General features: G+C 47.1%; 1 protein-coding gene across 2 annotated transcripts; it reads left to right on the top strand.

The window, feature by feature from the left end:
- Nucleotides 1-8,351: 8,351 nt before the first annotated feature.
- On the top strand, nucleotides 8,352-21,225 carry HNMT (histamine N-methyltransferase). Of its 2 annotated transcripts, XM_064155622.1 has the most exons (10): nucleotides 8,352-8,436; nucleotides 9,117-9,172; nucleotides 9,900-10,088; nucleotides 11,233-11,288; nucleotides 12,621-12,759; nucleotides 14,412-14,464; nucleotides 17,795-17,902; nucleotides 18,011-18,141; nucleotides 18,611-18,704; nucleotides 19,772-21,225. In XM_064155622.1, exons 3-10 carry the CDS (start codon nucleotides 10,063-10,065, stop codon nucleotides 20,125-20,127), a joined length of 963 nt encoding a protein of 320 aa, XP_064011692.1. In that variant the 5' UTR covers nucleotides 8,352-8,436; nucleotides 9,117-9,172; nucleotides 9,900-10,062; the 3' UTR covers nucleotides 20,128-21,225. The 2 variants fall into 2 exon arrangements, with proteins under 2 accessions (XP_064011692.1, XP_064011701.1); XM_064155631.1 differs by lacking the exon at nucleotides 9,117-9,172 and having other exon boundaries at nucleotides 8,354-8,436.
- Nucleotides 21,226-23,850: the final 2,625 nt, after the last annotated feature.

Below are 23,850 nucleotides of genomic sequence, written 5' to 3'. Positions count from 1 at the left end.
AGGCTGTCCAGAGAAAGGCCATCAGGATGATCAGAGGACAGGAACATCTCTCTTATGACGACAGACTGAGAGTTAGGATTGTTCAGTTTGGAGAAGAGAAGGCTCTGAGCAGACCTTATTGTGGCCTTCCAATATCTGAAGGAGGCCTATAGGAAAGCTGGTGAGGGACTTTTTAGGGTGTCAAGTGGTGATAGGGCATGGGGGGATTGATCCAAGCTAGAGGAGATTTAGATTAGAGGTTAGGAAGAAGTTCTTCACCATGAGGATGGTGAGATACTGCAACAGGTTGCCCAGGGAGGTGGTGGAATCCCCATCCCTGGAAGTTTTTAAAGCCAAGATGGATGTGGCTCTGAGCAACCTGATCTAGTGGAGGATGTCCCTGCCCATGTCAGAGGGGCTGGAATTAGATGATCCCTTCCACCCCTGACGATTCTGTGATCTTAATATGCTTTGTAGCCCACCTGACCCATTATTTGGAAACCCTTTGAATCAGGTATTGGCTGTGTTATTCAGTGTCCATTTGGGAATCAAATCAAAATCAAACTGTAAATAACAGACAGAAACAGGAGGTGTTTCAGTAGGACTGTGATGCTAGAGTATGCTTGGGGAGAAACTTACACACCTGACACTCAGATCTTTTCCATGGACTAGGAGATCTTGGGCTGAAATAAGGCACAAATACCTCAAAAAGCAGTGATTCTGTTCCAAGAGAATGATAATCTCAGTGAGCAAAAGGAAGAGATGTTGAGAGACAGGGAGGAAAAGAAGAAGTACTTGGATGAGGTCTTGCAGTAGACCAGCATCTCCTCTACTGCATGGCATCCCATGTTCTCCAGCAAACCCATGCCCATGTTTAATCAATCTGTTAAGCATTTCTGTATTTGAAGCAGTCTGTCCTAGGAGCTGCTGCTGGAGCCGATGGGATGGGGAACACACAGCTGCAGCAAGGGTGCAGGTGCTGCATGAGGTCATGCCTGCATGGAACATCACAACTGATGCAGCAGGGCAGGAACCGGTAAGTGCTCCCCACTGCATTTCAGGGATAGCTGCAGCTGGCAGGGGGAGCCAAACTGCAGCAGCCATTCCGAGGGTACATCCTGCACCTTATCTGCTTTGGGTGCTCAGCTCTTGTCTTGATGCAAACCAAGGACAGAATGAAGGTGTATTTTCCAGGCAAGAGTTTGACTCTACTGCCTCTGTAAGAGCCAAGCAGCACAAGAGCAGATTGTAAAGGGGCTCAGGGCCCTGTAACTCTATCAGTTTTGATCAATTTTTCAGTCGAGTTAGTAATACACCAGAGAGCATGTCACCGTGCTTTATGGGGGTCTGCAAGTGCCTACCGTGGCTAATCCATAAAGCTCAAATGGTTTCCTGGAAAACAGATATTTTGTTGTCACCATGAGGAGACTGCTAAGCAGGTTGGGGTGGGGGGGGAAGAAAAAAAAAGCAGACAGAGGCTGCAGTACCTGCTTCGGCTGCTGGGAACATCTCAGCAAGAACCGCAGGCAGCACCTGCAGGACTGCCTCACCACAGCTGCCTGTAGTGTCTGACAGCCACGGAGGTCGGGGGAATAGCCACTGCTGTGAACACAATGTCCTGCGGCCCTTGCAGCCCTTCTACCCTCCACGTGGGAAAAGCCATTGCCTTGCTGCTCATTTCTAATGAAATGTAACACTCAGGTTCCAGCAGTTCATGGAGGTGCAATTCAAAACGTGAAACAATCCCCTTAGCCCTGGCCCCCGCTTCTTAAAACATGAATAGCTACTGAATTGATGCCATTAGCTCTGTGCCTTAAGCATATAGAGTAAGACAGGCATGTAACCACTTAAATTCAGTGTTTCTCACAGTTTTCTGAATTCATTACTATGATATGAGGTTATTTTTTTCCTGCACAACCAAACCATTTTTCTCAGGCTGCATTTCTGAGCTGGGTACTCTGCCCAAGAATTCCTGACTCCCCCTCTCTTCCTTCTTACCAATCACTGACAGTTTTTATGAAATGGCTTTTAAATTAATCAATTTTAGAATCATAGAACCAACCAGGTTGGAAGAGACCTCCAAGATCATCCAGTCCAACCTAGCACCCAGCCCTAGCCAATCAACCAGACCATGGCACTAAGTGCCTCATCCAGGCTTTGCTTCAACACCTCCAGGGATGGTGCCTCCACCACCTCCCTGAGCATCCCATTCCAATGCCAATGACTCTCTCTGGCAAGAACTTCCTCCTAACATCCAGCCTAGACCTCTCCCAGCACAACTTGAGACTGTGTCCCCTTGTTCTGTTGCTGCTTGCCTGGGAGAAGAGCCCATCCCCCACCTGGCTACAATGCCTCTTCAGGTAGTTGTAGACAGCAATGAGGTTCCCCCTGGGCCTCCTCTTCTCCAGGCTGCACACCCCCAGCTCCCTCAGCCTCTCCTCATAGGGTTTGTGTCCCAGGCCCCTCACCAGCTTTGTCGCCCTCTTCTGGACACCTTCCAGCACCTCAACATCTCTCTTGAATTGAGGGGCCCAGAACTGGACACAGCACTCAAGGTGTGGTCTGACCAGTGCTGAGCACAGGGGCAGAAGAACCTCCCTTGTCCTGCTGGCCACACTGCTCCTGAGCCAGGCCAGGATGCCATTGGCTCTCTTGGCCACCAGGGCACACTGCTGGCTCATCTTCAGCTACTATCTACCAGTTCCCCCAGGTCCCTTTCCTCCTGGCTGCTCTCCAGCCACTCTGTCCCCAGCCTGTAGCACTGCTTGGGGTTGTTGTGGCCAAAGTGCAGAACCCTGCACTTGGCCTTGTTAAATCTCATCCCATTGGCCTCTGCCCACCCATCCAGCCTGTCCAGGTCCCTCTGCAGGGCTCTCCTACCTTCCAACAGCTCCACAGCCGCTCCTAGCTTGGTATCATCTGCAAACTTACTGATGCTGCACTCAATCCCCTCATCCAGATCATCAATAAAGATGCTGAACAGGACTGGGCGACTTCTTTCAAAGTATACTCTCTGTTTGGAACCATGGAGTGCATTTTGAGCACCCCACCACAACCCAGAAGCTGAGATTTTACTGTTAAAAATTTGCTAGGAGAGGTTTTTTTGACCTTCACTTGCCTCCAGGAGCTGGGAACTAGTAACACCAAATACCCTGACACTTAAGCTAACACACTAGGATTGGGTGCTCACTGCAGAAGGCCAAGGCGAACAGAGGTCAGAGCAGAACATTCATGTAGAGCTGGAGCCCTCTTTGCCCCTTACCACCCCACAGCATTGCTAATGCCTTCATGGCTTCCCACAGCCCATACGTGCTTGTGGTATACATCTATGGATTGATCCTGCCTCCATTGCTGCCAAGCCAATCTTTCTGGTTTTGTCTCTTTTATTCATGGGAGAATGAGAGATCTCAAAGCAGGAGGAAAGAGAAACTTGCCCAGAGGTTTTCTCCTGAGCCCGAGGGAAATCTCCTGGCTCTTTTTGCACGGTAGCTGTTCCGAAGTATGGCCAATTTCAGAGATTACCAGCTTGCTGAATGCCCTTTCCCCCCCCCCCCCCCCCCACTGTGTTCAATCTAAAGTACTTTTGCTTTCCACAGCCTATAAAAGAAGACTAATCCGTAAACTGAAAGCCAAGTCTTTCACTCTTCCTTCTGCCGAGCCTTGATGCAGAGAGTAATATTCTGCAAGCGGTAATCACATCGCAACTGTTGCCTTAGGCTTGATTCGTACAGGATGAAAAGTCAGCGAGTGATAAGTTTCAAAATGACCTCTGTCAGCTCCTGAAAAGAAAGAGCAGAGACAACAGCCCTTGTTAGCGAGGAAGACCGTCTCCAGCAGAGCTGCATAGGGACCCAAGGGCAAAGGAAGAGCAGGAAGATGTCCTTGCATCCCCATCTAGTGGCTTTTGGTAACATTAAATCCCTCTCGTTGGGACGTTTTGCTCTCTGACTGTTAAAGCAACCTGCTTAAGCACATTGTGAGCTTGAGTCAGAAGGGCTAGGCTGAATGAAAGCTGCTTACTTTGACCTGTTTCTTTGGATTCCATTTTTATACATATTCTTCAGCAAGTTTTCAGGCTTTCAGCTGTTTCCTTCATCTCTGCTCACTTAGTGGCCAAAGCCCTCGCAGCACCAGAGAGCTGCTGGGCTCTGAAATGAACCAGCTGCCAAGCTCCAGAGGGTCTAACTGGCATGTTTGCTGCCTGACATAACGGCCAGGGCTTGAGAATAGCAGGACTTACACGAATAAGGAGGAACTGTTAATCCAACTTAAATAATCTAGCTAAAGATAACCTTTTAGAGAGAAGGGCAAAGCAGAAAGACTCACAGAAAGCTGCTCTGCTGTGAAAGGTAAAACACCCCCACTGGACCCACACCTGCTCTCCCACTCTGCCTTCTCTGTTCATCCAGAAACAAAACAAAAAGAAAGGTGTCCTTGGCTGCATGAAAAGTAGTCTGACCAACAGGTCGAGGCAGGTGATTCGCCCCTCTACTCCTCTCCTGTGAGACCCCCATCTGCAGTATTGCCTCCAGTTCTGTGGCCTCCAACAACACAAGAAGGGCATGGAATTGTTGGAGCAGGTTCCTGGGAGGGCCATGAAGTTGATCAGAGAGATGGAGCATCTTCCCTACGGGGACAGGTGGCAAGAGTTGGGAGTGCTCAGCCTAGAGAAGGCTCCAGGACACCTTAGAGCAGCCTTCCAGTACTGGAAAGGAGCCTACGAGAAAGCTGGGGAGGGACTTTTGGCAAGGGCTTGCAGTGCTAGGGTGAGGAGCAATGGCTTTTTGCTGGAAGAGAGGAGGTTTAGACTGGAGATTAGGAAGAAGTCCTTTACAATGAGGGTAGTGAGACACTGGAACAGGTTGCCCAGGGAAGCTGTGCATTGTGCCTCCCTGGGAGTGTTCAAGGTCAGGCTGGACAGAGGCGACTTGGCCCAGTGGAAGACATGTCTGCCCATGGCAGGAAGGATTGGGCCTAGATGACCTTTAATGTTCATTCCAAGCCAAACCATTCTGTGATCCTATGTAAAGGGCACCTTGTCTTCCCATTTCTGTTGATGCCATAAAAAGAAATATTGTTATTTGTAACAGATTTTTGCCAGGCAGAATGGCTTCTCCTGAGGTACTTTGGCTGCTGTGTCTGCTCAGGCCTCTTTTCTTTGGAGATGGTGCAGTGCCATGCATGTCATGATGGCTGGGCTCAGCCTTGCTGTAAGAAGAGGTAAGTAAAGAGCATTTCTATTCCAATCCTTCATTTTGGGTGTAATGTAAATGTAATCAGGAACATTAATAATTCAGTGCTACTGCTGTGTTATTTACTCTCTGAGCTCTTTATGACCCTTATGGGAGTTCAGCGTCCATGATTCTCTGCTTCTGCCAGCAGCTTGCATCACCTTACAATGTGCTATGATCTATCTAACCTGCCCAGCTGGAACTCCTGCACCTGCACACTTCCTTGGTCCCAGTTACAGGCAGGCTGGTGAGCCCTACTGAAGCACAGGAGCATCAGTGGAGCACAGCAGCAACACTGAGAAATCCTAACATAAGGCAAAGCTCCAGCAACACCAAGCTTCCCTGGATCTGCCCACTCCTCATCTGCCTCAGCCCTGTCAGAGTCCCTTACTCCAGACTTAATCACAGAATGTTCTGAGACCTTTAAAGGTCAAATCTAACCCCCACCCCCTGCAGTAAGCAGAGAGATCTTTGACCGGATCAGGTTGCTCAGAGCCCTGTCCAACCTGGCCTTGAATATTTCCAGGGATGAGATATCTACTACCTCTCTGGGAAACCTGTTTCAGTGTTTCACCACCCTTACATTTTAAAAAAAAATGTTCCTTCTATCTGATCTAAACTTCCCCAGTTTTAGTTTAAAACCATCACCCCTTGTCCTATCACAACAGACCTTGCTAAAAAGATTGTCCCCCATCTTTCTTATAACCCCACTTTAAGTATCACAGTATCACCAAGGTTGGAAGAGACCTCACAGATCATCCAGTCCAACCCTTTACCACAGTACTTAAAGGCCACAACTGGGTACCCCTTCAGACTTCTCCAGGCTGAACAACCCCAGCTCTCTCAGCCTGTCCTCACAGCAGAGATGTTCCACCCCTTAGATCATGTTTGTAACCTCTTCTGGACTCACTCCATGTCCTCCTTGTGTTGACGACTCCAGAGCTGGACAGAGAACTCCAAGTAAGGGGCTTGTCATTTCACTAGAGGCTCCTTCTCCCTTAGTCACTCACACCCCTCTAGGACAGGCTTTTGTATTAGAAAAACTTCTCAGGGACAAGTCTTAGTATTGGTACAGCTGACTCTGAGCCGGGAACAAAACCTCTTTCCCTGGCAATTCTCTACATTTCCATATTGCAAATGCCTTGGTTCTGGAGCACTGTACCTGTCAGATGTGTTTAATCCTGCTGGTTCTGTGCTCCCAGCACATGCTGTTGGCAGCAGTATGGGTTCAGACAGTGAAAATTAAATTCTGAGCATATTTTTTTCCAGCTGAAGCCCCATGATCTCCTCAGGGGTAAGAGGCACACTTTACCAAAGATGCCTTTGCTTTCAGAGAGACCTTTTTGGGGTTTTGAACACTCTCTGTAGAGCACCAGCTGGTCTTCACTCTGAATCAAAGAGCCTTTTCTGAAGGTGGTCGAGTTGAACTCTCTCTCTGCCCTTGCCTTAGCTCTATAATTACAGCTACGTGAGATAGAACCTCTAGTCAAACAGTTTGAAAAGGCTGGTTTCAAAAGGGTTGGAAGAAGTGCAGCAGCAGGCAGGCTTTAATAAAAAGGCAGGAAGGGCTGTGTCAAGGAAAACAATTTATACCCAGACCTAGATATTTGTGGGGTTTGGGAGGTTGAATCAAGCAATGGCTGAAGCAGTTGGGCTCAGCAGCAGTGGATGCTGTTGCACCCAGAGAACAGCTGGGTTCTGCTTCTCCAAAGTAATCTTTTTCAGTCCCATGCTTTTTCCTGTAGGTAAAAGAGCCCTGTGTCCACATATACAAACAAATACTGTTGCTCGAGCTCCAAAATCTGCTGCTACCCAGAAGCTGTTGAAGGTTTAACAGGATGAACGCAAAAACATGTCATTAACTGTCAGGAAAATGGATGCCACAAAGTTGGTGGTTATCTTCCTCTCTACCAGGACTTGCCTTATGAGGGAAGGCTCAGAGACCTGGGGCTTTTTACTCTGGAGAAGAGAAGACTGAGAGGGGATTTAATCAATGTTTATAAATATATGAGGGATGGATGTCAAGAAGGAAGGGACAGCCTCTACTCACTTGTGCCCTATGATAGGACAAGGGGCAATGGATATGAACTACAGCACAGAAAGTTCCACCTCAACATGAGGAGGAACTTAAGAGTCACAGAGCACTGGAACAGGCACCCCAGAGAGGCTGTGGAGTCTTCTTCTCTGGAGATTTTTCAAGATCTATGTGGATGCATTCCTGTGTGACCTGCAGTAGATTATATGGTCCTGCTCTGGCAGGGAGGGTTGGCTCAATGATCTCCAGAGATCTCTTCCAACCCATACCATCCTGTGATTCTGTAATGCACCATAACATGTTTGTAACAAGTATTTAATTTAGGAGAGTACAGAAACTGCTGCCTACACCTTAGAAGATTTGTCTAGGAAGTTGGAAATATCTAACTGATGAAAACACTTTCACTAAAAATAAATCAAAGTTACATGGCACGACCTAAATCAGTAATTTCAGATGGAGCTAGTAATGCCATGAACAGCTCCATAAAAATGCCAAGGATTTCCCTGACATTCATCAGCCTAAAGGCTGATCACTATTTAGAAGAGAAATTCATTGAATTTTTGTTTCCAAATACTAAGACATTCCTGCCTTGTGATGCATGGTGGAGTTTTGTCAGGGAGGGCTGATGGAGGTAGTGCACTGAGGGGGCTCGGCACCATAGATGATACCAGCCTTGGGCAAGCTTGCCCCTGGGACAAGTGAATGACCTGATTCTCCAGGATCAGCCCAAAACTGTCCTCCACAGCCACAGTGTGTGGGGAAAAACACTGGTGCTTTGTTTGTCTTGCACTGCAGCTGGGCTCTAGCTTTATCCATCATCTCTCTGACCAAACTCCCAGCTTTTTCAGTGTGCATGAAAACACAGTTTAGAGCGGATTTAGTCACGAGCTTGCCAGAAAGCACCCCAAAGCACAACGTGTGGAGGGTACATCCTCCAATGCCACCCTGCAGGCAGCTAGCTGCCCACAATGTGCTGTTGTTTCCAAGGCCGGGGGAACAAAGGCTGTTGTTGTAGGCTAATGCCGGCTCAGTTGTGGCATGCGCCTAAGTGGGTTGTTTGGGCTGGGGGGGAAATGGGAGGGAGGAGCAGGGAGGGGTATCAGCCTCCACTGGGTGTACAAGGAGGTTTCCAAGGGCTGTGCAGTTCCTGGATGCTGGAGGTTTCTCTGCAGCCCCTGTTGCTCTGGGGAGGTATGGCTGTCTGATGGCACCCGAGGGGTGTCCGTCCCTGGCGATGGCGCGGTGGGGTGGAGCGGTGCCTGGGCCCGGTGCTGGGATGGGGCAGAGGTAGCATGGCAACATCAGTTAGCTGCAGATGCAACGTGTGGGGCTCGGCTGACAAACGCCAGATGCCTTCTCCAGCTGCATGGTTGGTGTCTGGGGGCTGGCATCTCCAGTGGAAATATTTAGGGATGGAAATGGTTGATGTAAAATTACCACCTGGGTGGTCAAAGAGCATACAGAGTCAAACCTGCATTTTGGAGATAGCAATGAGGCTCTGGTCTTATCTTTGCTATGAATTTTCTGGTTAAGAGCAGTGATGTGGCCATTTCTAGAGGAACATGCTGTTGTGGCTCTGACTTGTGGTAGAGAGAACTTAAATCCACTTGGAAGCCAAATCTAGCATAAACCAAAACAGATCATTTGATGGTGTAGCATCCTGACCTGACAATGTGGTCCTTGGCCTCGGTGAGCTGTGTGGGGCAGGCAGTGTTTTGGGGGAGGGATCTCAGTGAGGGAGGAGGTTTCAGTTGTTGTCTCCTGAATTTATTCTGCCTTTAAGGAAAGGGAGTGGAAATGATCCTCATGCTGTGCTTTCCATCTCTGAGCTTGCATAACCATATAAAGTCTCTACATATTTTCCTTTTTAGCTTTGTGTTATTAGATTTTGGTCAAAAGGAGGATTTCATGGATGCTGTCATTCTCGGTAAGAGAAAAGGGCAAACTGAGGGAGCACTCAGGATTCTCTATATTTGTCATAGTGATCACTGCACCTTCCGTTGTGTCATCCCACTGTGGGGACCTTCATTCACCTTGGCCAGCTCTCCTCCCAGAATGTTTTCTTGCTTTCTCACCCCTGCAGTTTAATGAGCAGAGTAAGATCAGGCTGGGCTTGCTGCCCCTCACCCTGGCTCCCATCCCCCTTGCCAGGCAGGGACAGGAGAGTGCCAGGCTTCCCAGGGGGCTGCTAAGGTCTGCTTTCCCCTGAACTGGAGAGGTTAGAAACCATTTACTCAGGTCTGTGGCTGTCCAGCAAGACTCTTCTCTCTGGAGACAGTGACGATCTCCCACGAAACTCCCCAGCCTGCCCACCAGGCAGTAGCACAACACGGATGCAGGAGAGCAGCTGGTCCCAGCCGGGGCAAGGGGCACAAAGGAGGGAGAGGCAAGGTTCAAGGCAGATTAAAAACCTGAGTAAATAGCCCCCGAGTCTGCCTGATGCCAGCTGACACCCCTCCGCCACTCTGACCCGGCTTTGGCAGTCTCGCTCAGTCCCCGTTTCCTTGTTTTTCTCCCCTTGGGAACGGCTCCGCTGCCCTGCCGTGAGGACGGCCCGGCGGAGGCTCGGGCACCGCCCGCCCCGGCCGCTCGCTGCTTGCCCGCGGGGCTCGGGTTTCGCCTCCGCGCTCCGGTGACGCTGCCTGTCCCGACAGGTGCCGGCAGAGCCGCGGCCGCCCGCCGGGATCGCCGCCGGGCTTGCGATGGGGTGAGCAGCGAGAGGCGGCAGGTGGACATGCTAACGTAGCGGGCAGGCACCTGGCTAATCCCGGGGCCCGTGCCCAGCCGCCGTGTCCCGGCACCACACCCACCCCGACCATGGACTCGACCCCAGAGATGAAGAGGTATGTGGGTTTTGGAGGGGAGTGAGGGCACATGTTCCCTGCGGCTGGAACAGCCCGTCCCCACTGTGCCTGTGTCACCGGAGGGCGTGTGTGCGGTGGGAGTAACAGCAGCTGTGCCCGCGTCCTGGCAGGGATGAGGGCTGCGCCAGCCGTTGTGAGAAGACCTTTTCCTCCGTTAGCAGCCTAAGTTTAGCGAAATGATGAGATGTTCTTGCCGTTAATGTGCTAGATACATTGGGAATTTAAGGATTTCTTCGACTTAAAGGTGACATTTTGAACTCTCTCTGTGCCCTACACCTGCAGTCCAGAATGCAACCTGCTCAGTTCATGGAGGGGACAAGGTTTAACCTTTCTAACTGTGAGCTTCTGCTTAGCCAGGAGCTGTAGCAGCATCTCCTGCCCTCAGCATCCTGCTCTGTGACAGTCACTGCTTCAGTCCTACTACGGACTATCAGGGTCCTGGCATGGGTAGCAGCCACCCAAGGTATTGCAGGTTTTATAGGAAGTCCATTTGGTTTCTGGCAGTAATTAAGGCTGTTTCACCGTCCCAGCAACAAGTGTTAATCAATCTTAGAAACCCTGCCTGGGGAGAAATGACGAAAACCTTGGTGGAAGACTTATCTTGGCATCCTCCATCCTGGTGAATACTTGGGCTGCAGTCTATCCAGGTCACCTGGCAGGTCTCCTGGGATGGCTGGAAACGTTTGACCGGTCAGAAATGGACTTCATGTCCCAGGGTCTTTCTAGCACTTCAAATGCTGAAGCTCGCTGTAGCATTTCCCTGATTTCACTGCTGCTTCTTCTACTCCATTCATGGTTAAAAGCTTCACAGGGTGTGTCATATTAGGTTAATGCCTTCCAGCATATTGACTGGTTGTCAGTTCTTCAGAGGTGGGAAATGCTTTCCAATACATCTCAGAGAAGCACTGGTGCAGGTGGCCATTTCATTGCTGAAGCTCATGGGTGATCAGCTAACCGAGAAGTTTTGACTTTCTTTAGTCTACTTAAAGAGAACAAATAGCACTGATTATCAGGCAAGGGATATCTGTCCTGGAGTATCTTCCTTCTCTTCTGCATTTTCAATGCAGCTTTAGAAAACCATGCAGGTTCTTCAAATAACTGAAGCACTGTATTTTCCTTACAGGAATAGGTTCCCCAGCATGAATTTTGAAGCAGAGATTCTGACAGCTCCACATTCAGGTAATTCAGATGTTTGGGAGAATAAATAAATAAGATACTAAAGGAAAATGTCCTCAGCTTGTTATCACTACAGATATGATTAATTATTTTTTAGTTAGGGATTGCTTGGGGGATAAAAAAAGGACACAGGATACTAAACTGACTACAGTTCAGGTTTAAGTTAAAGTATACATCCAAAGTGTGGAGGGTGGATGTTGTTATCTTCACCTGCAAGAGGGCTGAACATAGAGTCTCCATGCATATCTACCAGAAACACAGCTGGCAATGACATGTGCTTTTGGAAGCAACAAGGGCATTCAAAGTAAGGTTGCACAGCTCTGTATGAGACACACATAGTGTTCTTACTAAGGTTAGCTAAAAGCAAATGACAAATGAGCAGCTCCTTCAAAGGCAAAAAATGAGGGTGAAGATGTTTTGCTGAGTCCTGTCCTTCACCCACACTTTGTTTAGGAGGAAAGGCTGAATGCTGCTTTTCCAAAGCTGATCTCACTTGCTGAAGTCTGACGCTACGACTGCCTTACTACCGCAGCCCTCTGTTTGAGATTGACACCAGAGCCAGCACTCAGCTGCATGACATCTTCTCATGAGCCTTAAGTCTTTAATCTGATAGTTACTCCTCAGACCAGCAGTCAGAGCAGTTGACCAGAGCTTGTGCCCTGGCAGCAGCAGCACTGTCATTAGGATGAGACAGCAGGAAGGTGAGTTTTTGCAATAATTGCTTGCAACCTCTTGAGTAGCCCTGGGTGTTGGTTCAGAGATAGAAATCTTGGTCTCAGCCAGACACAGTTGAGCATGATCCCATTTGGATTAAATGCTTTTGCTATCAGTTGCCCTCCTGACTATGAGATGCAGTTCCCAGTAGGGAATTCACCTCTCCAGAAGCACATTGCCATCCCATGATGGCAAGAGTCAGAAAGGAGGAGCATGGAGCTGACTATTTTTGCTTGAGCTGCAGGTGTCTGGTTTTGTATTGCATCACCCCTGACAGCAAATGTGCTGTGAGTCCAATCACCCCTCTGCAAACTAAGGACCATATATCTGGTTAAGTATTTTGGAGACATTTCCCTCAGGCTGACTTGTAGTAATGAAGCACTTAACAAATATGCTCATGTTAAAGGGAATCTGAGAATGGTTTTCAAGCCCCGAGTGTGAACAAGCTGTAAAGTGTTCACCTGAGCCCATCTGTATGGATGGCTCCTGTGCCATGCATTGTTTGTGCCATCTGCACAAATCTCTGGCTTCTGTTGAGCTGGGATTCTTCCATGAGGTAAGTGCTTTACTCTTTTACTTGCCTTGAAACCACTAAGACACAAATTTCATTTGTTCCCTAAGAGCTATATGTGATCCCTTCTATGAGAAGTCTCACAGCTGAGGAGTATGTAGAGGCCTTTAAGTCATTTTTGGATCATTCAACAGAGCACCAGTGCATGGATGAGTTCAACAAGGAAGAAATGCCCAACATCATGGCTGAGTAAGGAGCACTTCCTCTGGGGTGGCATAGGCACTTGTTATCCTCACAGAGCAACCTACAGACAAGGGTCAGCAAACATGCTTAAACATTTGCTGGGGCAGGAATGAACTTCTAATGCTTTTCAGGTTTAAGTCCCTTCAGAGCAGCCTTTGGGGTATTCTGTTGAATGACTCCAGCCCACATGTTGTTTCAATCGATAAGCTGTGCTGCTGCTCAGCTTATGCTCAGGAAAGAACCAAGACCTCATTTTCATGTCCATCTCTTTTCATTAGCTGATTTTCCAAGGATTAAAGATTGGGAGGGGTTTGTTGTTCATTTGTTGTTGTTTTCCAAGAGAAAGCTCTCTTGTGCTCCTAGGACTTCATCACACATCAGTCCAAATAGAAACACATCTCTGATTCTCTTCTAGTGACTAATTCCTGGCTTTCTCAATCCCCTGAAATCTCCTTATTTCCATCCTAAGTCGATTTGTATTGTTTAAGTAGCAACTGATAATCAGTTTTGTGAAAGATTGATGTAATACATTAATCTTGGATGACTGCAGATAGTTTTAGAACAGCCTAGATCCAAACCACAAGAAAGTTCTTTCAAGTCTGGGTAATTTTTGGATTATTATAGAAACTGTATTCTCCATTGAGGAAAAAGAATAGTCAGGCAAATATTTATTCTACAGAACATTTATATGTAGAACAAACAATAAAAGAGTACATTTTAAAGTAATTTCTGTGGGGAAATTTTAACTTTAAAGCTGAAGTGAATTTTAAATGATGCAAAATATTGTGGCTTCCTGTGATGCTGATTGTAGGTCTCTCAAAGGGTCTTGACCCTCTTTAGGGCTAAGGCTCCTTGACTAGCTCACACCCTCCAGGATTTAATACTCCTTCCCCTCTGATTGAATCATTGCTGTGGTGTTTTCTGCCCCCTCTGATTGAATCATTGCTGTGATGTTTTCTGAGAGTGTGTGGGGGAAACTCAGTCCTTGCCTGGCAGCAGGGTAAGACTATAAAGCAGGGCCAGAGCAGCAAGACATCTCTAGCCTGGGCTTCTCATTCTCAAGCCAGGCAGGGTTTAGATATTGTGCTAGGACCCACATGGTTGGAGCATTTTTGGTCTTTTCACAAGAAGTTTTTCTAAGATAAAAGTTATTGAAGAGTCTGACCTTCCCTCCCAATTTCAAACCAAGGTTAATGTTGAAGAGAAGACTTCCAGTCACCTGGAGAGCCTGATGTTTTACTGCTTCTGGGCATTTTATGCCAAACATTGGAAACTCAAATAGGTCTCCTGAGGGTGTGGAAGTTTCTCTCTGGTTCACCTTGCTCCTGCTCCCCAGCAATGTCTATCCCAGCCAGGCACAGCCCTCAAAGGGAACCCTTTTCCTTGGGGTTTCCCAAGGACTTTTTGCATGGTGCCAGCCACAGCTTGAAGGAAACTCTCTGGCAAAGGATGAGAAACATTCTATCATGATGCTTACTGTACTTTGAAATATGAGCTTGCTAACACAGTGCTGGCTCCCACCATGTAACTAGCCTCCAAAGGCATTCATGTGGACAAATATGAAAATTCCTGTGCTAGCATGGCATCCAAGATACTAAAATTAAAGCATGAAGCCATATGACATAGTGTGGTTAAGTGATGTCTACTTCTAATTTCAGTCTTGGAAATGGAAAACCGACAATAAATGTTCTGGGAGTTGGAAGCGGCACAGGTAAGGAGCCAGTGGTGGGGGATGGAGGTCCTTATGGATAGCACAAAGTGACCCTCAAATTTTGAGCAACAGGGATGAGCACTAAGAAGTTCATAGCAATGTTACTCATTGAAATAGAATAATAGAATCATAGACTGCTTTGGATTAGAAGGCATCTTTAAAGGTCATCTAGTTCAATGCTGCTGTAGTGGAAGTCTTCAACTACATCAGATTGCTCAGAGCCCCATCCAACCTGGCTTTGAATGTTTCCAGAGATGGGGCACCTGTCACTTCTCTGGGAAAGCTGTGCCAGTTGCCTCACTACTCTCACTTGTAAAAGATTTCTTCCTTTTATCTAGTCTACACCTCCTGCACTTCTAGGTTAGAACCATCACCCCTTGTTCTGTCTTCTTGGCCTGAAATAGTGAACAGTAAAATGGGGTGAGGAGCCAGGACGAAGGTGATGCTCCCTCCCTTCCTTCCCCATCTCATTTCTGAAATACTCCTGCTCAAATCTTTACAAGAGTGTGATGATTTTAGCTTAGTTTCTACCTCTTGATAACTCCTGCCTCATTTTTTGTGTTCTAAAGCAAGGAGTCCTACTCTGGATTAGGTGTAAGAGCATCTTTAAACCCTGCTGGAGAGAATAGGAGTTATCCAAGAGTTCAATCCACCCAAAGATCTGCCTTAGAGTATCCCACCTGAAAGGATCTCTCTTTTTACTTCACTTTTAAGCATCTCAGAGGCCAAAGCTTTGCTCCAAATGCTGCAAAACCAGCTGGCCACAACCATAAGCACAGGGCTGCATCAGCTTTTTCAGGTCATGTGTCTTTATTAGTACTGTGCTTTTATCCACTGATAACTAGGGCTCAATTACAAATGATATTTGCTCCCAGAGAGAGATGCAGCTGTTGAAGTAATAGTTTTAATGCACTTGTGGTTACAAAATAAAAATAATTAGAATAAATGAATCATCCAAATTTGCTCAGAAACAAATAAAAAGTAGAGAGAAGAAAGGACAGTTTGATTTGTCAGAGTTTGCTTTTGCTTTAAAGCATATTTCCAGCTGATTTTTAAGTGTTAATGCTTTTAAATGAACATTTTTGTCTCACTTTTTTTTTTTTTTTTGCATGTTTTCTTAAGTAAAATAACATTGAATTGTTTTCCCCAATGGGGAATGTGTTGGAGCATAAGAGAAAGCAAGCAGGAAGAAATCATCCAGTTCTCCATTGTGCTCTGTTTTCATTAAGTAATATAAGACCAAAATTCTGACTTAAGAAAAAATAACCAACCACAAGGAGGAAATGAGCTTTGTGCACCTTCCTCATTTTTCATCAGTTCCTCTTCAGAAGATGTTTTAATGGAAAAGTAAAAACTCTACAGTTTCCCAGATTTCCTGACTGCCCCTCACAGAAGACAAAACAAAGATGCAGGGTACTGACTTGCACTCCCCTCAGCTTACCCGTGGCTGCAAGAGCTGAACTTCTGCAGCCAGGGAGAGGAGTGAGCTAGGATGGCATTGAGCAAAAGGTTATATCTGATCCCTGACCTTTCCAGACTTGGACTCTGATTTCAGACAGCCCCCAGAATTAGTTTAGTTGACAAACATATTAATGGGGATTAGTGACTAACTCCACTCTCTTCAGAGATTGTTGACATTTTCTCATTCACCACATGTTTCCCCATAGCTGGTTTAAATATCCTGGTTGTAACCTCCCAGTTAGAACTAGGGTGGGCTGCTCTTTGTAGAGGGGTTCCACTGTGCTTTCTGGACTACCTTGCTGTGACTAGTGCTGAAGGGTTGTTGCTGGCAGGGCAAGCTGGAGCTCTGAAGCATTGTATTTTACTGCTTGTTTTTGCAGTCACTCCAGACCAGATTAAGGATTTTTACAGAGATGGAACAAAAAGCAAAACCTAAGCATCTTTTTTAAGATACACATTTCCTGTTGATACACCAATTTGCCACCATCAGTGGCTCCAGCAAAGCTCTTCCCTGAGCCTGCAGAGAGCCCACATCAGCACCTCTAATTACTGGTGATCTCCACCCTGGGCACATCCTCACTGCCATTTGGGACTTCTCTAAAATGATTCAGCTGCTCATCATAGGGATCTTCCTTCCTGGCAGCAATATTGGTCCATACATCTACCTTCAATAGATGCAGCAGCAGCAGCCTCTTTCCGTGTGCCTTTGGCCAGCCCTGCACTTCTGCCACTGATCTCAAGGATCTGGGATATTTTTTTCTCCAGTTTCCAAAGACTCATCCTTCCTTGGATGTCTCTGTAGTGCTGGCATGGCTGGCATTTCCCTCCTTAAATTCTATTTACTGCAACACTTGCCAGTGATGATGACTTTTCCTGATAGCTGGTACATCAGCTGAAAGGCTAGGGAAGATGCAGTATCTTGTATCAATCCCCTTGTGGGTGACATTTGCGAGGACAGGATTATTTTTAGGCCAAATCATCAGATAGGACAGGAGTCTCAGAAAGGTCCACCCAAGGTGGTCACTTCTGCTGTTTATTTGTACAGTCCCAGATGGATTTTGTACACTTGGTGGAGTGTGGCCTTTCTGAAAGAAACAAGAGATGACTTCACGTCACCTGGAAAGAGGCTAAGTACTTCCTAGGACAGAAGGATAGGTTCCCACTTGCTCCTCTAGAACTTAGCAACAGAGGAGCATCAATAGCTACATTTGCAGGGTACCTACACACAAATATAGAAGTTTCTATTTGCAGCTCCAAGCTAATTGCCAACTAGGTAGCAGATGCCCAGAGCTGAGGCCACGTGGCTGGTTCCTGAAGAGGAAAGATGCAAAGAACTGTATGTCAATGGGCTTTCCTCTTGCCATGCAGGCCCCCAGGTCTCTAAACCATCTCACACCAGCAGCAGAGCAGCCATCACCTCCCTAGAGCTGAGCCAAAGGAGTGGGCCCTGGGGCATGATGACGTTGCACAAGCGTGCTGATTCCCTCCATGCCCCAAATCAAACTTTGTGGGTTTGTGGAAAACTAATGCTTAGTGGGTTTGGCTTTTTAAAACAGTGACCTCTGATCGTTTTGGCCTGTCTGTCCCATGACCCAGAGTACTGCCATTAGCAGGCTTCTGCACTTCTTAGTCTTACCTGCAAATACCTATAACCTCCAGCAGAGAGATGTCATGGTAAGACTGATTAGATGCCACAGAATCACACACAGGTTGGAAAAGACCCTCAGAATCACCAAGTCCAACCAATAACCTTACTTCACAAGGTTCACTGTAAACCACCAGGTAGAGAGTGCCTCATTTCTACCTGAGACATTTCCTGTCAGCAGGTACACAGACATCCTTTGTAATGTATTTGTGTTTACTGAATAGGTGAGCAGGATTTGAAAATGATCAGGATGCTGCAGGCTGCACACCCAGGGGTCCTTATTGACAATGAAATTGTAGAGCCCAACCCACAGCACGTGGCAGCTTACAAAGGTAAGGCTGTACCTGTCTGCCTGGGGTATAGCCAGGAGCATCTATCTGAACCATGAGCTTTTCTGCTGCTCTGTGAAATTCATGTTTTCCTTCTACTTTTTTAAACAGAGTTGGTGAATCAAGCTCCAGACCTCCAGAATGTCTCTTTTATTTGGCACCAGATGACTTCCTCCAAGTACGAACAACAGGTGAAAGAGAAAGGCTTACATAAGAAATTTGACTTCATCCATATGATCCAGGTAACAGAGCACTGCTTTAATATAGGAGAATTATCTTTAGCTACTCTCTTAATTTCCACTGTATCCATGAAGTTGTGGGCACCTGAGCTCAGCACAGTTTTCACATGAGCAATAACTTCTGCAGCAGCTTTACAATCACCAAACCTCATTTCCTAACCACCCAAGTTTTGATCTCTGAGTTGTACTAGTTTAACTGTGGGTATTTAATACTAGTGAGTAATAAAATAAGATGAATCCCAGGCTGAGCAGAAGGTCCATGGATTTAATCCTAGGCTATTGGTGCCAGAGGTAAGCTGGTGATGCTCAGCCCTGTGGGGCACCCCTAAACACATGTGCTGAGTCAGGAGAGGCTGGGAAGTAACTGGGAAGTGACTTAAAGCAAGTCTACAGAGAAAGGGTTTAAGCCTTATGAAGGGTCACTGCACTGTGAAGGAGGACTTACAGCTGTGTGCAACTCTGCCACTTGTAGATGCTGTACCGTGTGGAGGATGTACCCAATACTATCAAGTTTTTCCACAGCTGCCTCGACCATCATGGTAAACTTCTGATCATAATTTTATCAGGTAAGAGACACCCTCTTATTTTTCATTTAATTGCTGGTGTTTTGAAGAGCTTCGAAATTTAGAAGCCACAAATATTTGTCTTGGGATTTCAGTAATGCTTATGCTATAATAATTACATAAAACAAATGCTGTCTTTGACAGGGAGCATGCTTAGCCTCTTGGAGCCCAATGTCTGATGGCACCATTTAGCTGTAGCCTTTGTGCTCCAGCCTCCTTGATTATGATCTAGATCAATTGCTCCATACTTCAAAGAGACCTCCTACTGTGAAATTACTGGCTAGAGAGAAGTGTGACTGTTCATGAATGAGGGTCAGGCCTTCTTCATGATGAAAGCAGCACTGTAAAAACACAAGCTCAACTTTGGAAGCACCTGCCATTGGGTTCTTCACTCTGTAGAATTGTTCAGAGCCCAGCAGAACAATGGGTACTGACAAGGGCTGTGGATTTATGGCAGGACAGGAAAAAGAGGCACTTGCACTACTGAAACTGATTTTTCTGAAAAGAGTGTTTTTCCCAGTGTGCCTTTCATGAACCCCTGGCTTATGGTGCAGTAGGCAAAGCACATTTCTCCATGCTTGCCATTACAACTCCCTCTCACATCACCAGCAGGATGTTGTCCTTGCTAGCTGGGATTGGCTTTTCTCAGGTATGCATCCTTCAATATGCACTTAAAATTTGGTCCAATATATAAAGACACCTGCACTTCTCTAGAAAGCCTTCTGTGCGGGCTCAGTGCATTGGTGCACTCGAGGTGCACCCTTCCAAATGGACAAATCCTATGCTGGAGACTCTCTCTCCTAGAAGCTTCCTTTAAGCAGGAGACTCTCTCTCCTAGAAGCTTCCTTTAAGCAGGAGAGGCTTGGAAGAAAGGCTAAAGGAGGTCACAGATTTAGACCTCTTCAGGCACTGACGTAGGTAAGTGGACTCAAGTAAAAAGATAACTCTTCTGCTTCTGGAAAGGTTTAGACCAGCAGTGAAGCAGCATTTCAGGCTCATTTAGTAGCTGCATTAGTTGCTGTCTGACTGCCTTGACTTTGCAAAGATAACCTTCTCTCCTGCCCTGGCAGACAGTAGCGGATGGGCCAGCCTATGGAAGAAGTACAGACACTGCTTGCCTTCCACTGACAGTGGCCACTACATCACCTCCAATGGCATCATGGAGATTTTAAAGAGACTGGGCATTGAATATCGTGCTTATGAGTTCCCATCAGGCTGGGATATCACCGAGTGCTTTATCGAGGGAGACCCAGTCGGAGGCCTCATGATGGATTTCCTGACAGGGACAAAAAACTTCCTGGGCACAGCCCCACCAGGACTGCGGCAGCAGCTGCAGGAGGCTCTCTGCCAGCCTGAGTGCAGCAGCAAAAAGGATGGGAGGATCATCTTCAGCAACAACTTGAGTATGATTGTGGTTGAATCCTAGAGTCTGGATGAACTGCACCAGAAAAGTTTGGGTGGGTGTGGAGGTAATGCAGTCATAGAAGTGTGTAGCTTTTAAACAAGGCAACTGGCAGGTAAGAAAGTGGAGTTTAGCTGCAGCCTCCCATGCCCAGCCAACGGCAGCAGAGCCACCTGCAACACAAGGGATGAGCTCTTTGTCCCGCTGACGTCAGGGCCAAGATTCTGAAATCTGGCTGCTTAGTCCAGCCCTAGGAGAACATTTTCCAGAAAGTAAAGAGCTTCAGCTCAACTAAAAACCTAAGTGGACTTGGTTATTTTAACAGTATGCATCCTAGCTGTGATTTGACACAGGGATTTCCACTTTTCTATATAGTTAGCACCTTTACACACCTGATGTGTCTATATGACCAGGCACCACACTGCAGACAGGAGGAGGCTGCAGCCCCTACGCTGGCTGCATACAGACCCATTGCTTCCAGCTGCACCAGGACAAACCAGCAAGGTGTCCCTACTGCTTTGCATCCCCAGTAACATGCCTCACTGGACCCAGCTCTGAGCTGTAAGTTGCTCTATGCTAGGCTATTTCACATGGTTTTACCAGCATAGACAGTTGCTGCCCCAAGCATCTCAGCATCTTGCACTATACTAGTAATAGTAGTGTAGTAGTAGTGGTGGAAGTGTGAGCTCTAGGTAAGCAGTGGGACTTGGCCATCTCAAAGGTCTTTTCCAACCTCAACAGTTCTACGATTCTATGACTGAAAAATGATCTGTCATCTGCTTCCAGAATCAGGCTAGAAGTCATATCAGAGTATATTTGCTGTTAAAAACTCATTTGGTTATTCAGAAGAGAAACAATTAAATCTGAGCATGCAATGGGAAGTTTGTTTTTGTAATTAAGGTCTGTCTCAGTTTCTAGGATTGCTGCATTTCACATGGGTGTCCCCCGTCTGGTCATAATCACTTCATCTTGTTGGGGCCAAATATGCCATCTTTAAAATCTTCCTTTCCCTGCAGGCAGGTCACAAGGCTAAATCTCTTACTGTAAGTAATTGAGAAGCTTTATTAGAGAGGTGCTTAGTGTCACAGCGATACAATAAATAACTCCTCTGGACGTGTAAAAGGGATTGGCATGATTAATTGCAATCCAAGCTCCTGTAGTGTGTGTGGACTGGGATTGAATGCAGAATAGACCAAAAGGTTTTTCTCTTGTTATATTTTTGTACTTCAGAAATTGTTTTACTTTGGTGCAGTGACATAGCAAGAAACACTAACCTTAGTGGCAGATCCCTAACCCTAAAGCTAACAAGCACGAACCCTAATCCTACCCATAACGGCCTTAACTCCCTAAACCTAACTCTAGCTCTAATAACCCGAACTCCTAACCCTAGCCGGGCAGCACACTCCGCTACTGCACTGCAGTACCGGTAAGTAAGCAGTGGGTGGCAGCACTGAGTAGTGAAGGAGCGGCACATTTCGCCTACGACCTGCAATGCCAACAATTAAACACTGGGTGGCAGCACTGAGTACTGCCGGGGCTGCACTATCCAACTGACCGAACGGCACTCCAGCGGAGCGCACGGCGCTACTGTGAGGCAGGCCTATGTGGGACTGCTCACTGCCAACAGACCCTGCACCAAGCCACGTACCACCCTGCCCTCCAGCATGGCAAGCTGCCATAGGTGGCACAGGGACAGCAAGCAGGCAGGCTGGTGTATTCCAGTTCCCCAGCAGAGAACCTGAAGGTGCCATCCTCACCTGTGCAGCATCACCTCTTTACTCCTTGCCACCAAGCACTTTGCTGCCAGCAGAATGCTGTGGATGGGTTCCTCCGACCTTGGGCAGTGCAAGCAGCTCAGCTTATTTGGCAACCGAATTTGCCTCTTTAAAACCCTCCCAATCTCTCACCTACTTTAATACTGACCTGAAGGTTACAGAGCCCGGAACATCTCTTTAACAAGTTGAGGTCAGCTATGCCCGCTGTGCTCCTCCAACTCCATACACCCTTGTGAGCTGAGGAGCAGGGTGCAGGGAAGGTGAGGTAGGGGGGAATGGGAAGACTGGGGGAGATTAGGGGAGGAGGGGGAAATGTGTGTGCGAAAACTGCCTGACAGGTCTGGGTGCAAAACCATTATGAACTTGGGCTTTTGACACATAGGGAGGTATGAGGGTGGCGGGACACTTGGATAGAAAAAAGGTGTGGGAACTTTTATACAGGAAAAAACATGGCTAGAAATACAACCTTCATAATAAAACAAAATCATGCATACAGTACGATAACAGAGCCTGGGCTGCCAGCTGAGGAGATTGCTTAGCCTTGTGTTAAGCACCAGAGAAGATGAATTCCATCAATGTATGTCACATCCTGCTTGATCCAAGAGCAGGAGTGGGAAAAGGAGTGACTCAGATTCAATGATTCATTTGGGTCAAATTATGGCCTTACACCACAGGTTCAGACAAAAAAAGATATTTAAATCCCTGTGTCTATATTCACAGTGTGCCTAACAGAAAGGAGGAAGAATCAGTAAAAACCTGGATCACCGCTCAGACTTTCAGCAGTGTCTCACATGATCTGTTTCTTGGGTCTTTAGTGGTAGCTGCACACCTGTCAGCGTGTCCAAGTCCTTTTCACTCCTTGCTAAAAGGGGCGCTGCTTAGTGAGGTTATCTCCTAACTTGCACTGGGAATCACTGGAAGGCAGTTCTTGCCAATGTGCACGCATACCAAGGGTGAAGGACGCTGATAGTATGCAGCAAACTTCCTTATCTCCCAGGAACAGCCATGAACATGGCAAGGGGACAAGGCCATTCGTGCTCCAATACATTCCAAACCCTCCTACACCGGCGTATTTTGTTATCTTAACCCCAGAGCACACGCTTGTCCTAACTGCAAGGCTGCCTCACACAAAGTTTGAGATACTAACTCGTTTACAGCCAAGTCTGACACTGCGTCCAAGTACCTGAGAGGAGGAAGTAAAGTGGAGCCTAACAGCAGAGGAGACAGTGGACACAAAGTGACATACAGGAATTGCCACTTAAACATGGAAGGGAAAAGTACTTTTTTTTTTTAACTGACCCTTGGAACAAGTCACTCAAAACAGTTGGCTGATTTTCCACCCTTGAAGATACCAAAACCTTAACTGGGTCCATTCGACTGTACTGAGCAGGATGTGTGTAGCATGCAGGTGGTGGTAGCACTGATGTTTGGACTTGTGATCCCTTTCACTAGCAACTGCTCTGTCCATTCATGAACCAGAGGACTCCACAGCATACCCAAAGAGCCAAAGGAGGGGTCCTGAACATTTTGAAGGGCAGATGGAGTCCTTGCAGCAAACAGAAGGGTCTGGCACGCACAGAGGAACAACAACGGGGCATAACACACAGAATGGCAAACAAGGAAGTAATAAGGAAGAGTGCAGGGGAGCAGAGAGCAGGACACCGTGAGTCCTGGAGGAATGATCAAAGAACATGATGCAGCCATGAAAGCACATCATCAAACAAGACAAATGCATGCTTGCACAGGACACTTGCATGAAGATGTTTGCTCTGTGCTCAAAGATACTTCCACGGACTCCCAAAGACTTGCACAAACAAATACTCCCATGGATGGGGATCTGACAGCACAAGTATATTGAAGATAATAAACCATGGCTGCTCCCAACCTCTACCATTCTACAGCCACAGTAGGTCTGGGGTGCAAGGCAGACCCCGCCCAATGGGAAGCAGCAGCATCTCCCCCAGCTGGTGCA

The sequence above is a fragment of the Pogoniulus pusillus genome, chromosome 2, assembly GCF_015220805.1.
Source record: "Pogoniulus pusillus isolate bPogPus1 chromosome 2, bPogPus1.pri, whole genome shotgun sequence".
Classification (NCBI taxonomy): Eukaryota; Metazoa; Chordata; class Aves; order Piciformes; family Lybiidae; genus Pogoniulus; species Pogoniulus pusillus.
The sequence above is the reverse complement of the archived record's forward strand: the minus strand, read 5'-3'. Positions and strand labels throughout refer to the sequence as shown.

Coding starts and splice junctions, on each gene's coding strand:
- HNMT (XM_064155622.1), top strand. CDS start 10,063: ATGGACTCGACCCCAGAGATGAAGAG. Junction 14,465..17,794: donor GGGAGTTGGAAGCGGCACAG/GTAAGGAGCCAG, acceptor TTTACTGAATAG/GTGAGCAGGATTTGAAAATG. Junction 18,142..18,610: donor ACTTCATCCATATGATCCAG/GTAACAGAGCAC, acceptor TGCCACTTGTAG/ATGCTGTACCGTGTGGAGGA.